Here is a 12,633-nt window from a genome sequence, read left to right as displayed (position 1 = left end):
GCATGATATCTTTAGATCTGGAATGCTTTTGTCAAAAAAGGCTATTTAACAATGCATAAACACCACCACAAACCCTAAAATATCTCCATCAATAGTAAAAAAAAGTCTTAAAAGTGGTAAAATACTCTATCAGCATTGTTATTATAAAGTAATTATTAAATTAATGTGGCACTTACATAAAAATAGGTCAATGAAAACGCGGAATAAATCTTAAGTAGACCACAGTACATATAAAAACTTAATAAATGATGAAATCAAATGAAAGCCTCATCTCATATTGTATACCATATTAAATTCCATCAAGATTAAAAAGTTTGTTTTTGTTTTGTTTTGTGTTTTTGGTTATCTGATGGAGGGGAAAAAGTCAAACTTCATGTCATTTCTACTTAGAACCAGGCCTGTTATTTTTCTATACGAAATGTTTAGAAACTAAAGGATGACAAATCAAGAAAAGCTTAAAGTTGTAGGAATTTTAGAAATCACGTTATAATGAAGATTAAACGAAACCTACCTAAATTTACAAAACTTGATTACACATTTCAGAAGCACACTCACCACAGCAAGCATACAAATGGAAGTGCTTACCTTCACATACTCCAGTGTTAGCAGATCTTCCATCGTATTATCCAGTGTTGTAATCAAATAAACTGGTTTCTTGTTTTCATCTAAAAATAATGTTTTAAATTACTCTTTCACAGAAAAACTTACGGAAAGTCAATACCAGCAACATTAATAAAATAGAACTGGAAAAGAAGAATTTCCTGTGGCAGTTCTGAGCCTTCAGTTCTGTCTTACCCAAGTCAGATCCCTCCCCCTTTATTTTAAACTCTAAAGCTGTAGTTTCTCCCAATTCCCTTCCCTTCTCTTATGGCACAAGGTTCAACGATCTTACCCTTTTAAACCCAGATAGGAGGTAAGAAGTAGCAATCGGTAAAAGAAAAAACAGAGTTATTAGGACCAATGAAAGGACATGAAGAGAACTGCAGCCCTGAGCCACAGTAAAACCTAGAAAGAAAATGACAAGACTCCCTGGAAACCTATTGTCTTTAAGAAGACAGATCAGGTATGTGATGAGAAACTAAGTTCTTCTGTGTATTAGTTTAGATTAGAATAAATCCCCTGTAGTTAGTCTTCACTAGTTGTATTCTGGCTTCTGATTAAAACTTTGGAAAAAAAAAAAAAAAAAAAAAAAACTTTGGAAAGTAAGTGGGAAAGCTGCCGTAGAGAACAGTATTTTGTACAAAGGCTATAAACTATCATCACCAAATTACTATGACTACTAGAAATTACTATCTAGATACTGGAAGAAAGAACTACAAATTAATCGTAAGACTTTTGAGGGAAAAAAGTAACATATTCCACAGACTCTTCCAGATTTAAAAGCTTATTAGCTATTAAGCCAGCCTCCTACTGCACATGCTACTCACATTTCAATCTTTAAAAAGGTCCCAATTTTTCTCACACATTTATCCACAGAACTATTTACTGATCATTTATGAGAAACTGTGCTATTCACTTCTTCCCCCCCAACTAAAAAAAAAAAAAATTATAGAAATAGGTGTAGTGACAGCTGTGTATCAGTACCCCTGTGTGCTGGGGTTTTCTTATCCTGTGCTTTTAGAAAAACAAAAAATAAACAGAATCATTGACAACTGCTAGAATACTTGTGGATTACTGGAGAACACTAAGGAAACTGGTTCACTTTTCTTTCCAATCACGAGAGCAAACTGTTTCTTGATGTAAAAAAGCCTAATAAGGTAAAACTCTGTATCTGCTAGGTATGATGGTTTTCTCAGCACAAGATAATAATGATAAAACCTACCACACTCGAGTTCTCAAGGGCTACAGAACAAGTGTAGAATAGGCAACTATAATGTAGGAGTAAATCACATTCAGTGATTAGGGTTTCAGGCTGCCAATACTTTATTTGCTTTCTCAAATACAAAGATCACATTCAATCCAGGGCTTGACAAAGGGGAGGGTAGTTTTCATGACAGTAGCGAACTGACAGCTTTGCCTGGGAGTAAGTTCCTCGAGATGATGACCTTAAATCCTTGATATGTATATAACCATATCTTCTGCCTTTCTTAATTCCCATAGATAGATCTTGGGATCTATCAGATTGTAGGACTGATTCTTAGAACATTAGATTCTAGGACAGCCAAAGTACCAAAATACTTACTTTTATACACATGTAAGCAGAAAATATTTTTTTAGAAGTGAGTTCTATACCTGTTCTGGGGCTTGAACTCACAACCCTGAGATCAAAAGTCACATGCTTGGGGTGCCTGACAGGCTCAGCTGGTTAAGCATCCAACTTCGGCTCAGATCATGATCTCAGATCATGATCATGCGTTTGTGAGGTTGAGTCTTGCATTGGGCTCTGCACCGTCAGTGTGGAGGATTCTCTCTCTCTCTCTCTCTCTCTCTCTCTCTGCTCCTCCCCCCACTTGTGCACACACACTCTCTCAAAATAAACTTAAAAAGTCACATGCTCTACCAACCGAGCCAGCCAGATGCCCCAGATTTATATGGTCTCAAAAATAAATGTAAAGCTCTACTACTTTTAATTACAAAAATTTTAAGCCAACTTGTACTAATAATCAGTTTGGACATCAACGGTCTAAATACATCAATTAAAAGATGCAGGTTACCACAGTGGACCAAACAAACAAGACCCAGCTATATACTGTCCATAAGAAATAACACTGTAAATAAAAGACACATACAGATTTAAAGTAAATGGACGAGGAAACCATAGCATGTAAATACTGATAAAAAGAAAAAAGGGATAGCTATGTTAATTTTCAGACAGAGTAGACTCCAAAGCAAGAAAAGTTATCAGGGAAAATGAAAGTTATTATATAATGATAAAGGGGCCAATTCTCCACGAATACATAACAATCCTTAAGCTGTATGCATCTTAACAACAAAGCATCAAAATATGTGAGGCAAAACACTGATAATACTGAAAGGAGAAACAGATGAACCCACTATCACAGTTAAGACTTCAACATTCCCTTATCAGAAATGGACAGATCCAGCAGACAAAAAAATCAGTAGGGACCTAGTTGAAATCAGTAGTAGTGCTATCAATCAACTGGACACAACGGATATCTACAGATTACTTCCTCCATTACTGGCAGAATACACCTTCTTAAGCTCCCACGGACTGATCAGCAACATAGACAACATTCTGGGCCATAAAACACACCTTCCTAAATTCAAAAGATAGATAAAATAAAAACCACACAGTGTCTGCACTCAGACCACAATGGAATTCAATTACAAATCAAATAATATATTTGGGGAATTCCAAAATATTTGTGGAGAATCAGCAACACTTCTCGTAACACATGAGTAAAAGAAGAAATCTCAAATTGAAAACATTAGAAACTGGGTATGAAAACACACCTCATCAAAATTTGGGACTAATAGTAAAAGCACTGCTTACAGGGAAATGTAACATTGAATGCATATGTTAGAAGATATAAAATCAATAACCTAAGCTTCCACCTTAGGAAAGTAGAAAAAGAAGATCAATTGATGTAAGCAAAAGGAAAGAAATAAAAATTAGATCAAAATCAATGAAACTGAAAATAAAAAAGCTTTAGAAAAATTGAAGAAACCATAAAAGATTCTTTGAAAAGATCAATAAAGTGTATAAGCCTCTAGCCAGGCTAACTAAGAAACAAAGAGGACACAGATTACTAGTATCAGAAGTAAAAGAGGAGAAATTAAGGTATCATGAACTTAAAAGGATAATTAAAAAATACTATACACAACTCTGCCCACAAAAGTAGTAACTTAATGAAATGTACCAATTCCTTGAAAAATATAACCTGCCAAACTCACACAAGAATCAACAACCTGAATAGGTTCATATCTATTAAAGAAATCAAGTCAATAATGAATAACCTAAAAAAGAAACCATCATGCCTAGAAGGGTTCACTGGTGAATTCTAATAAACATTTGAGGGAAAAATTGTAACAATTCTTTAAAATCCCTTTCAGAGGATACAAACAGAAAGAAAGCTTGCTAACTCATTCTATGAAATCAGAATTACCCTAATACCAAAACCTTACAACAAAGGCATTAGAAAAAAGAAGAAAAAAAAAAGAAAGAAAGAAAAGAAGGAAAACTACAGACTAGTAACTCTCTTTAAAATGTATACAAAACTGGAGAGTGTTATGCTGAGTGAAATAAGTCATACAGAGAAGGACAGATTCCATATGTTTTCACTCCTATGTGGATCCTGAGAAACTTAACATAAGACCATGGGGGAGGGGAAGGAAAAAAAAATGGTTAGAGAGGGAGGGAGCCAAAACAGAAGACTCCTAAAAACTGAGAACTGAGGGTTTATGGGGGGTGGGAGGGAAGGTGGGTGAGTGATGGGTATTAAGGAGGGCACCTGTTGGGATGAGCACTGTTGGGGTGTTGTATGGAAACCAAATTGACAATAAATTTCATATTAAAAAAAAAATGAATATAAAAATCTTCAACAAAGTACAGTATTAGCAAGTTGAATCCAACAAAGTGTAAAAAAACAATATGCACCATGACCAAGTAAAGTTTATCCCAAACTTCAAGGCTAGCTCAACACTGGAAAATCAACTGATGTAATCACATCAACAGACTTCACAAGAAAAATTACATGATCATATAAACAGATGCAGAAAAAGCGTATGACCATATCCAATAAACATTCATAATAAAAACCCTCAGTAAACTAGAAATAAGGAACTTCCTAACTTAAGAATATCTTCTAAAAACCTACAGCTAACTCCATGCTTAATTGTGAGAAACTCAAGGTTTTCACACTAAGGAACAAGGTAAGAGGTCCTTCCCTTTTTACTCATGTCAACATCATACTGTTTAGTGTCAGAAAATGCAGTAAAAGAAGAAATAAAAGGTATTTTCTTTTATTTCTGGGAAGGAAGGCATAAAATTGTCTTTGTTCACAAATGACATGCTCATCTATGTAAAACTTTTGGAAGAATCAACATCAAAAAAACCCTCCTGGAACTAATAAGCCATTAGAGCAAAGTTGTAGGATACAAGGTTAATATACAAGTCAAAAGCTTTCCTATGTACCAAAACTGGATAACTAGAATTTGACATTAAAAACATAACACCAAAAACAAACAGTACCATTTACATTAGTCTTTTCAACAAATGTTGATCGAACAAATGGACATCAACAGGAAAAGAAAATCTAGACATAGAGATTATACCCTTCACAAAAATCAACTCAAAAAGGACCACAAATCTAAATGTAAAATGAAGAACTATAAAACTTCAAGAAGGGAGCATAGGAGAATATTTAGATACCCTTCATTTTGGCAATGACTTTTTATTTTTTTTATTTTTATTTTTAACGTTTATTTATTTTTGAGACAGAGAGAGACAAAGCATGAACGGGGGAGGGGCAGAGAGACAGGGAGACACAGAATCGGAAGCAGGCTCCAGGCTCTGGGCCATCAGCCCAGAGCCCGACGCGGGGCTCGAACTCATGGACCGCGAGATCGTGACCTGAGCCGAAGTCGGACGCTCAACCGACTGAGCCACCCAGGCGCCCCAGCAATGACTTTTTAGATACAACATCCAAGGCATGATGCATGGGGGAAAAAAAAAATACCTCATAAAGGACTTCATTAAAATATTCTGTTCTGCTAAGGACAATGTCAGTAAAATGAAAAAAACTAGCCATAGATGAGGAGAAAACATTTGCAAAAGATACATATGATAAGGGACTGTTATCCAAAATATGTAAGTAACTCTTAAAATTAATCAAGAAAAAACAAACACCATTAAAACAATAGACCACAGGGGCGCCTGGGTGGCTTGGTCGGTTAAGCGTCTGACTTCGACTCAGGTCATGATCTCACGGTCCGTGGGTTTGAGCCCCGTGGCGGGCTCTGTGCCGACCGCTCAGAGCCTGGAGCCTGTTTCAGATTCTGTGTCTCCCTCTCTCTGTGACCCTCCCCCGTTCATGCTCTGTCTCTCTCTGTCTCAAAAATAAATAAACGTTAAAAAAAAAAATTTTTTTTTAATAAAAATAAATAAAAAAAAAAAAACCCAATAGACCAAAGACCTTAAGAGAGACCTCACCAAAGAAGACACGCAGAAGCAAAATCAACATAGGAAAAGATGCTTTACACATGTCTTTAAGGAACTGCAAAACAAAAACAAATACAGGCGCCTGGTTGGCTCAGTCAAACATCTGACTTCCACTTTGGTTCAGGCCATGATCTCATGGTTTGTGGGGTTTGAGCCCTGCACTGGGCTGTGCTGACAACTCAGAGCCTGGAGCCTGCTTCGGATTCTGTGTCTCCCTTGCTCTTTGCCCCTCCCCCACTTGTGCGCTCTCTCTCTCTCTCTCTCTCTCTCTCTCTCAAAATTAAAATGTAAAAAAAAAAATTTTTAAACAAACAAAAAAACCGCTGAGCTGCCCATTTCATACCTTACTGGAATGCTCAAAATCAAAGAGAGTAACACCAGGTGAAGATATGAAGCAACAGGAACTCTCATTCTTTGCAGATGGGAATGCTAAATGGTATAAGTCACTTTGGAAGAGAGCTGTATTGTTTCTCACAAAACATACTCTTAAACCATATGACCCAACAAATGTGTTCCGTGGTATTTATCTAGAGCAGTTGAAAACTTATGCCCACACAAAAATCTTCATACAGATGTTTATTGCACCTTTATTCAGAACTCTAAAAACTTATGTGTTAACCAAGATGTCCTTTATTAAGTGAATGGAAAAATAAACTGTGGTACATCATACAATGGAACATTACTCAGCACTGAAAAGAAGTGAGCTATCAAGTAATGAAAGGTTATGGAAATAGTAACTTAAATACATATTAGTAACTGAAAAAAAAGTCAGTCTGAAAAGCAAAATCTAGTATGATCCCAGGGATGTGACATTTGGGGAAAAGGATAAAATATGGAAACAGTTAAAAGCTTGGTGGTTGCCAGGAGAAGGGGGAGGACAGAAAAGGATGAATAGGTGGAACACAGAGGATTTTTAGAGTAGTGGAACCGCGTATGATAATATAATGCTGGATACATGTCGTTATATATGTGTCCAAAACCCTCAGAATGCACAGCACCAAGTTGAACCCTGATATAAACTATGGACTTTGTACTACATCAATGTAAGTTCATCAACTGCAACAAATTCCTCTGGTGGAGGATGTTTATAATGGGAGAGGTTTAGCATGTGAAAAGTACCTGAAGAAATCCATATACCATCTGCTGACTGTACTGTGATTCAAAAACTGCTCTAAAAATAGTCTATTAAAATTTACTTCAATTTCTACTCATATGATGTTCTTCTGCTATAAAGAAGTTTTATAAAATTAAAATTAACCTAAATTTTTTTTAGTTGAAACAAAAATTTTTTTTTAGAGAGAGAGAGAGAGAGAGAGAGAGAGAGAGGGTGTGTGTGTGTGTGTGTGAGCGAGGGAGAGGGGCAGTGGGAGACAGAGAATCTTAAGCAGGCTCCATGATCAGCATAGAACCCAATGTGGGGCTCAATCCCACGATCCTGGGATCACGATCTGAGCCAAAATCAAGAGTTGGACACTCAACTGACTGAGCCACCCCGGCACCCCAATCATTTCTCTTTCATAAGAGGGGTATAATTCACATAGAACGCGTTAGTCTCAGGTATAAAATATAATGATTCAATATCTGTAATTCTAGTTAACATCTGTCCTCATACGTAATTACAATTTTTTTCTTGTAATGAGGACTTTCAAGATTATCTTAGCAGCTCTCAAATAGTCAATTAGGTATTGTTAACTATAGCCACTATGCTATACTTTGCATCCTACTGATTTTCTAACTACAAGTTTACATCTTTTGGACCCCCTTCACCCATGCCAACTACCACGCCACCCCACCCCCACCTCTGACAACCACTAATCTGTTCTATGTACCTATCAACTTGGATTGTTTGTAAAGATTCCACATATAAGTGAGATCAGATGGTATTTGTCTTTCTCGGACTTATTTCACTTAGCATAAGGCCCTCAAGGTCCATCCATGTTGTCACAAATGGCAAGATTTCATTCCTTTTTATAGCTGAATAGAATTTCATTGTGTATCTGTGTATGTATGTAAATAGGATATCTTCTTTATGCACTCATTCACTGATTGAACTTAGGCTGTTTCCATATCTTGGCTATTGTACATAGGGCTGCAGTGAGCATCGGGTACCTTTCTCTTTTTGAGTTAGTGTTTTCATTTTCTTTGGGTAAATACTCAGAAGTGGAATTGTGAGATCATATGATACTCTATTTTAGATTTTTTGAGGAATGTACATGTGATCTTCCATAATGTCTGCACTAATTGGTAGTGCACAAGGATTTACTTTTCTCCACATCCTTGCCAACACTTGTTATTTCTTGGGGTTTTTTTGATGGCAGCCATACTGACAGGTGTGACGTCATATCTCACTGTGGTTTTAAGTGGCATTTCCCTGACAATCAGCAATATTCAGTATCTTTTCATGTACCTGTTAACCATCTGTATGTCTTCTTTGAGAAAAATGTTTTTTAGATCCTCTGTCCATTTTTTAAACTGAATTGGGTTTTGGTTATTGAGTTGCAAGAATTCTTTATATATTTTGGGTATTAACCACTGATCAGATATGTGATTAGCATGTATCTTCTCCCATCCAGTCAGCTGCTTTTTCAATTTGTTGGTGGCTTCCTTGGCTGTGGAGAAGCTTTTTGGCTTAATGTATTCCTACTTGTTTATTGTTGCCTTTGCTTTTGGAGTCAGATCCAAAAAAATCAACACAAGACTAATGTAAAGGCACTTACTGCCTACATTTTCTTCTAGGAGTTTTATGGTTTCAGGTTTTTTATTCAAGTCTTCAACTATCTTCAGTTAATTTTTGTGTATGGTATAAGATAGCAGTTTCATTCTTTTGCATGTGGCTGTCCAGTTTTCATAGCACCATTTATTGAAGAAACTATCCTTTCTTCATTTTATGTTCTTGACTCCTCTGTCATAAAGTAATGGACCATATGTTAATGAGTCTGTTTCTAGGTGCTTTTTGGTTCCATTGATTGATGAGTCTGCTTTTATGTTGGTACCATAAAGTTTTGTTTTGCGTCAGTACCACAGATAGCTTTGTAATATATTTTGAAATCAAGGAACATCATGCCTCCAGTTTTGTTCTTCTTTCTCAAGAATGCTTTGGGTATTTGGGGTGTTTTCTGGTGGCTGACAAATTTAGAATTCTTTTTTCTATTTCCGTGAAAATGACACTGGAGTTTTGATAGGGATTGTATTGAATCTGTAGATTGCTCTGAATAGTATGAACACTTTAATTGTATTAATAATTCTAAGCCATAAGGATGGACTATCTTTCCATTCATTTGTTTTAATTTCTTTCATCACTGTCTTACAGTTTTCAGTATACACATCTGTCACCTTCTTAAAGTTATTCTTATGTGTTTCATTCTTTTTGATGGAATTGCAAATGGGATTGTTTTATTTTTTCATTTGAGTAAATTTTCTTTTCAGAAAGTCATCATTCATTTCAGTTTGTTAACAAATGGGACTGTCTTCCTATCTTCTTTTTCTCATAGTATATAGAAACCCAACAGAATTTTGTGTTTTTCTATCCTACAACATCACTGAATTTATTGATTAGTTGTAGCCGTTTTTTTGGTGGAACCTTTAAGGTTTTCTAGATGTGATACCATGTCATCTGTAAACAGTTACAGTTTTACTACTTGGGTCAAAAAAGAATTATTGCAGATATTAACATTTTTTACTGGGTCAATAAATCCAAATAAAAATTTTAAAAAATACCTTAAGACCAATGAGAACATAAAATACAACATACTAAAGTTTATGAAATGCAGCCAAAGTGTTTCTAAGAGGGCAGAGCACAGCAATACAGAGCACAGCAAAAACCTTTAGCAACAAGAAAATATTCAAATAAACAATCTAACTTTACACCTCAAGGAACCAGATGAAGAACAAATGAAACCCCAAATTAGAAGGAAATAAAAGAGCAGAAATAAAGAAAATAGAGACTTAAAAAAACAACTGAAAAAATCAATAAAACTAAGTGCTGGTTTCTTAAAGAGATAACCATATTCACACACAAAAAAAAAAAAAAAAAAAAAGAGAGAGGGCTCAAATAAAATCAGAGATGAAAAAGGAGACATGACAAATAAATGATAACCAAAGAAATACAAAGGATCATAAGAGACTACTAAGAAAAACCCTAACACTAACAATTGGACATCTGAAAAGAAATAAACTCAGAGACTTAATAAAACTTCTTATACTTAATAATGAAGAAATAGAAAATACTAAGACCAATTACTTGTAAAAACAAAAAAACAAAAAACGGAATCATTAATCAATAACCTCTGTACAGGGTTGCCTGGTGGCTCTGTCAGTTAAGCATCCAATTCTTGATTTCAGCTCAGATCATGATCTCACAGTTCATGGGATCAAGCCCTGCGTTCAGCTCTGTGCTGACAGTGTGGAGCCTGCTTGGGATTCTTTCTCTCCCCCCTCTCTGCCCTTCCCCGACATGCACACATGCTCTCTCTCAAAATAAATAAACAAACATTAAAAAACAAAAAAAACCTCCAAACAAACCAGAGAGCTTAACACATGAATATTACCAAACATTAAACAAAGTATTAATACTAATCTTTCTGAAGAAACACGTCAAAAGAAATAGGAGGAAACACTTCCAAACTCCTTTTACAAGTCCAGCATTGCCCTGGCAACAAATCCAGACAAATTTACCACAAGAAAATATTATTACAGGCCAATATTTTAGATGAACATAGATGCAAAGATCCTCAACAAAGTATAAGCAAAACAAATTCAACAATACATTAAAAGGATCTTACACAATAATCAAGTAGGATTTATTCCAAGGATGGTTCAAAATCCAGAAATCCGTCAATGTGATATACCACATTAACAAAATGAAGGAGAAAAATCATATGATCTCAATGAATGAATAAAAGCATTTGACAAAATTTATATAAAAACTTTCAACAAAGTGAGTATAGAGAGAACATACCTCAACATAATAAGGACCCCATATAATAAGCCCACAGCTAATATATTTAATGATGGAAAGCTGAAAGCTTTTACTCTAAAATCAGGAACAAGACAAGGATGTCCACTCTAATCACCTTTATTCAATATAGTACTAGAAGTCCTAGCCAGAGCAATTACACAAGAAAAAGAAATAAAAGGCACTCACAATGGAAATAAATCATTTTCCTTAATCATTCCATCAACCATTGAGAATTATCTTACAAAAATAAACCTAAAAATGTAAAGGAAGAAATATATATAACACCCTCTCTTAAATGCCTAAGACAATGAATGGAAATATCCAATGTATTATATAATTTATCCATTATGATTCTGGAAATAAAATGTTTATGTTAGACAAAATAATGCTATGTCCTGCTGCCCAAGGATGTCCATGCTATGTTTCCCTAAAATCTGAGAATACATTACCTTATACAGCAATAAAGACTCTGCAAAGGTGATTAAGGTAAAGAGAACATTATCCTGGACTGAAGCTATAAACACAACATGAGAACGATCTACCACCCTGTTCTGGTTCTGAGATATAGGGAACTATGTGCGTGTACTAGAGAGGCCCACAGGAGGTTGAGGCTAGCCCTCACCTAATAGGCAGAAGGAAACATATTTAAACCACATAGAAACAAATTTTGCCAACAACCAAATGAGCAAGGAAATGTATCCTCCCCTAGAGCCTCCAAAAAGGAACTCCTATTGGCACCCTGATTTTTACCTGTTGAGACTTATGTCAGACTTCCGATTAATAGAATTTTAAGATAATAAAATTCTGTTGTTGTAAGACACTAAGTCTGTGGTAAACTGTTACATTACCAACAAGAAATTAATTCAGCATTGTAGTAGGTAGATTAGGTAGATTTAAAATTAAACCAGGACTATTTTATTTTCCTTAATGAAAAAAAATTATCTTCATTTTCTCTTTGATCTACCTCTCTAGATTCCCAAGTACAAGATAAAAACTGAAGACCAACTCATAACATAGAATTTCTTGGAGAATATTTTAACAAACATACTGATTTAAAGCCTAGAGAATTTAAAACTCTCCAGTAGGGAGTCAAACAATAAAGTTAATTTATTTATTTTTAAAAAATGAGACACTTACCAAAGTATTCTGGGCATTTTAAGCAGAACTCTTTCAAAAAGGCATTTGCTTTCAAATCAAATGTTCTAAGCTCAACATCTGTGCCCAGTCCTAAAACATCAATTTCTACCACGGGTAGTTCACAATCTCCAACAAGGTGATAAAACTGAATCAAAACCTGGAGAAGAAAGAAAAAAGGGAACTACCACCACCTAAAACAAAAAACTGTTTATGTCGATGGTGATTATATATGAACATGTAAGGTATATACATGATATATAGTTAAAATTCAGGGGAGATTTTACATACACATATACAAACATACTTATGCTATACAAATAATTATCTTTAATAAATGTACACTGATAACCATAATATCTAACCTAAACCCCTAACTTTTGATTAGGAAAATTATCTTCAAAAAAAGTGAAGGAAAAGT

At 35.1% G+C, this 12,633-nt stretch overlaps 1 protein-coding gene across 8 annotated transcripts in view; it reads right to left on the bottom strand.

The window, feature by feature from the left end:
- VPS13A (vacuolar protein sorting 13 homolog A) overlaps positions 1 to 12,633 on the bottom strand; it is a 253,659-nt gene that overhangs the window by 140,143 nt on the left and 100,883 nt on the right. For all 8 annotated transcript variants that reach the window (XR_014135928.1, XM_081790878.1, XM_081790879.1 and 5 more), the window contains 2 exons: positions 12,216 to 12,372; positions 586 to 665 (listed from right to left, as the gene is read on the bottom strand). Coding sequence is in view for 7 of the 8 variants with exons in the window: in XM_081790878.1 (XP_081647004.1) it covers positions 586 to 665; positions 12,216 to 12,372 (237 nt within the window). In the remaining variant the exon portion in view is untranslated. The remainder of the gene's footprint in view (positions 1 to 585; positions 666 to 12,215; positions 12,373 to 12,633) is intronic.

The sequence above is a fragment of the Panthera onca genome, chromosome D4 (assembly GCF_046562875.1).
Source record: "Panthera onca isolate mPanOnc1 chromosome D4, mPanOnc1 haplotype 2, whole genome shotgun sequence".
In the NCBI taxonomy this organism is placed as follows: domain Eukaryota; kingdom Metazoa; phylum Chordata; class Mammalia; order Carnivora; family Felidae; genus Panthera; species Panthera onca.
This window is presented reverse-complemented; position numbering and strand designations above follow the sequence as displayed.